Raw genomic sequence first — 3,800 nt, 5'->3', positions numbered from 1 at the left:
ACAAAGTGAGTTCCAGGACAGCCAGGGCTATACAGAGAAACCCTGTCTTGAAAAACCAAAAAAAAAAAAAAAAAAAAAAAAAAAAAAAAAAAAAATCTCCTGTGCTCGCTTTGGCAGCACATCTTATTTACAAAAAATCTTATTTACAAAAGACAAGTCCTAAACAGTGGAAAGGCAGCCTACGGGGAAATTATATGATCTGATACATAACACCTGGAAGTAGAACTCAATGACTACAAAAACTCCCGCTAAGAAATGGGCAGATGACTCGTAGTGATCTCCTATAGAGATGGACATGCCAAGCATGGCAGGAAAGAGGTCTCTAATCCCAGCAACTCAGGAGGCAGAGGCAGGCAGCCTGAGTTTGAAGCCTGTCCGGTTTATGAGTATCAAGCCAATACTATGCAGTGAGAGCCTTTCTCAAAAAAAAATAAATAAATAAAAATAAGTAAAAGGTCTGATACAAGTATCACATGTATGAACATATTAAACGTTACCCCTAGTGAAATATTTCAGTTACAACAGGAAAATATTGAATGGTACCACTTCACTATATACCCAGAATAGTCAAATATCAGAGAAGGAGAGAGGCATGGGGAAAGGGGGCTCTAGAGAAAAGGCACTGGAAACACAGAGCTTCAGTTTAGAATGCCAGAAGGTTCAGGAGAAAGCCGGTTTAAAACAACCTAAGTGTTCTTAACTACGTGCTTTAAAATGGTTAAATAGGAGCTGGGAAGATGGATCAGTCAGTTGAAGCAGGAGGATGCCCGGCACTTTCTGGGCAAGCAGTCTAGACACAAATGAGCTAGGTGAGACTGTCTCAAGAAACAGGGTAGAGACTGAGCAAACCAGATGTTAACTTTTAGCCTCACCACTTAAGTACACAGACATGCACATACATACATACATACATACATACATATGCCACATGCACATATGCACACCTGTGGAACTGCTCAGGAACTTTAAAAGCCACAGCTAGAATATGGAGTGTTCAAAGACAGCCTCAACTACACAGTAAGTTCCAGGCCAGCATGAACTACATAGCAAGAGCCTGTCTTGAGAAAACAAACAGACTGACATAGTTCATTTTAGTTCTGTGTATTTTACCAATGTCTTAAAAAAAGAAAGGAAGGAAGGAAGGAAGGAAGTTAGTTTTATCAGGGGACAGTTCACACAGGTACCCTCTAGGCTCTGATGAGCTATTTGATAGCCAGTGAACTGGAATTCTGGCAGATAACCTAGGAAGCAACCAAACCAACCACTTGGGAAGTGCTGGCTTAAATCCTCTGCCCGGGAAGTCAGCAGCCAGGATGAGAAGCACACCCACAGACTCTGAATCTTGATTACCAACCTGGACAGCTGCTCTCAGTGACTTCATTAAGTTGCTACTGGCGTCTGAACAGAGCAAATGACTTGCTTCTGGGGGACACTGTTAAAGAAACATATATGCTCTCATAGGCCATCCTGACCCCAGGTCACTTGGATGACAACCACAGAGCGCATCTGAAGCCCATCACTGAAAAACATCAGAACATCAAACACACTCATAGCTCTACCAGAGGCTTACAATAAAAATGGTTTCTCATCCATCACCAGCCAGCCAGAGGCTCTGTTGCAGGCCCCTCTAACACCAGATCACCTGGCAAGGCCTGCAGGTGCCAGGGTAGAGGGATGAGGTACCATGATCACATGATGGCATTTAAGGAATACCACCTAGAGGGACACATACATGATGCTTCTTCTCATAGTTCACTACCAGAGGCAAAGTAAATATCCTTTGCCTGTTTCAAAGAGCCAGCAAAGTAGAATCCTGTTTACCCAGAAGGAAAAAGCCCTAATCACTAGAGGTGAGGCCTGGTGCCTTCCACACTGGAACGGAAAGGCGAGCATTCTGGAAATAGAAGGCACTATACACACATGAGACAGCCAGTCAGCACCTGTTTATTAAGCATCTACTATGTACTGGGAAATGTGTTGAGATTTGAAAAATAACAAAGAAGAAGTCATGCTGGAATACGGCCCAAGAATGCAGTCATGGGAGAACTCTGGGTGCTTGTGAGAAAACCCCTCGAGACCTGAGTTTCTTCAAAACACAGAACTGTTCTTGGAATGTGATTTTGTGCCTTTCCCAGGAGTACCAGATAGGAGTGAATTTACTTCAGCTGTTGTTATGGCTATGTCTCTATATAGTTTGGGGTTGTTTGTTTGTTTGTTTGGCTTGTCCTTGTGATTGAACACCTTACTCACGCAATTTCTCTTAACCCTCCAAGTATAAACTGTATAATGTTCTGAATAAAGCTGGCTATTGCATGAGATGTCAGTCTGCCTCACTTTTAGGCCCCACCCTCCCAGGTTCATGCAGCCAACAAGAATGGTAAACAGGGTCATATGTGTCAGGGTGAGAGACCATGATTAGATGATGTTAATGTGGTCTGATACATAGAAATTAAGCCTAGAAATCCCAGAGAAGGTGGCATGCAGCGGCAGGGACCAGGAAGCCTCCCATAAGCAGCAGTCTGGTATATATCCACTGCTGCCTACACACTCGCCAGATGCGGTCTGCAGCGGGATCACCACCATTGTCCCAGGCCCACTCAAGGGGACAACTTGGGCCAGCTCTTTAAACAGCTGGGCTGCAGAAAGCCATTCCGAGTGAATCTCATGACATACTTGCACCCTACTAAGAACAATGTCACTAAACAAAGTGAGCCCAGTCACCTATGGAGTAGCATGCAGGCGGCTGACTCCACGAGGCTCTTGGCATTGTGCCTGAATGAATGGCACTCACTAAAATCCCAATGACAACCACTCAGTTCAAGGAAAGGTCATCAGGACACAGACCGGCTCTTGCTAAGAGCCTGCAGCTCGCAGTGTGCAGAACAGGAGCGGCTCTACAGTCGGGCAAAGGGCTCCGCCATAGAGGAAGAGGGAAACTAAGCGGTAACTACCTTGTTTTAAAACAACAACAACAAAAACAAACAAATTAAAAGAACAAAAAGCAAAAGCCCACCTTCCTGAAAGGAAAAAAAAAATGTCTGGGTCAGTTGCTAGGAGGGAAAAACATTATTAAACATATTAAACACACATTATTTCTTCTTAATTCTCCCTTTTAAACCAAAATAAGAACACTAGACATTTTGCATTAAAAACCCTTAGGGGATTTCAGGATCAAAGTCTGATTTCCTCTCTATTTAATGTCCTTTGGTTGAGAAGTTTCCAAGAAAAGCGAACTGTGAGGAAGGGAAATGGGATAGAACTATCTCCCCCCCCCTCCTTTTTTTTTCTAGAGGTGGGGAGTGTGTTAGAGAGGAATTACTGGTCCTTCTGCCTCAGTTTCTCCACTTCTAGGATTACAGGCAGTCCACACTACCATGTCCTACCAAGCTGTCTTTTCCTATTTCAGGGTTTATTGTAAATGACACCAGAATTTTACACACAGCAATTCTACGTCAGCACCACAGACAGGATACAACAGGAAGAACTTATTCCCAGAAACGTGCTTTCAAATTAAAAATTACAAACACAGGTCTGCACTTAAGCACACACATCCTGGGGTAAATTGCAAAATGACACAAAACTTTGAAAGTGAAACCTAGAGGTTTATGAGAAAGCTTCAATGTGAGGGCTGATACCCTGAAGCCTTTGGGACAGGCATGAACTGGAGCTACATCAGCTCAACAGAAAAACCTGAGGTTTCTAGGAATATCCAACCAGCCATAACCCATGCATCCATTCACATATCCAACCAGCCATAACCCATGCATCCATTCACATATCCAACCAGCCATAACCCATGC

General features: G+C 43.6%; 1 protein-coding gene across 4 annotated transcripts in view; it reads right to left on the bottom strand.

Annotated features, from left to right (window-relative positions):
- Cdca7l (cell division cycle associated 7 like) overlaps positions 1 to 3,800 on the bottom strand; it is a 33,181-nt gene that overhangs the window by 24,104 nt on the left and 5,277 nt on the right. For 2 of the 4 annotated variants that reach the window (XM_029484820.1, XM_029484821.1), the window contains exon 2: positions 1,355 to 1,432. The exons of the other annotated variants lie outside the window; for them this stretch is intronic. In XM_029484820.1, coding sequence (XP_029340680.1) covers positions 1,355 to 1,432 — 78 coding nt within the window. The remainder of the gene's footprint in view (positions 1 to 1,354; positions 1,433 to 3,800) is intronic. 4 annotated transcript variants of the gene reach the window in all.

This window comes from Mus caroli, chromosome 12 (genome assembly GCF_900094665.2).
Source record: "Mus caroli chromosome 12, CAROLI_EIJ_v1.1, whole genome shotgun sequence".
NCBI lineage: Eukaryota > Metazoa > Chordata > Mammalia > Rodentia > Muridae > Mus > Mus caroli.
The sequence above is the reverse complement of the archived record's forward strand: the minus strand, read 5'-3'. Positions and strand labels throughout refer to the sequence as shown.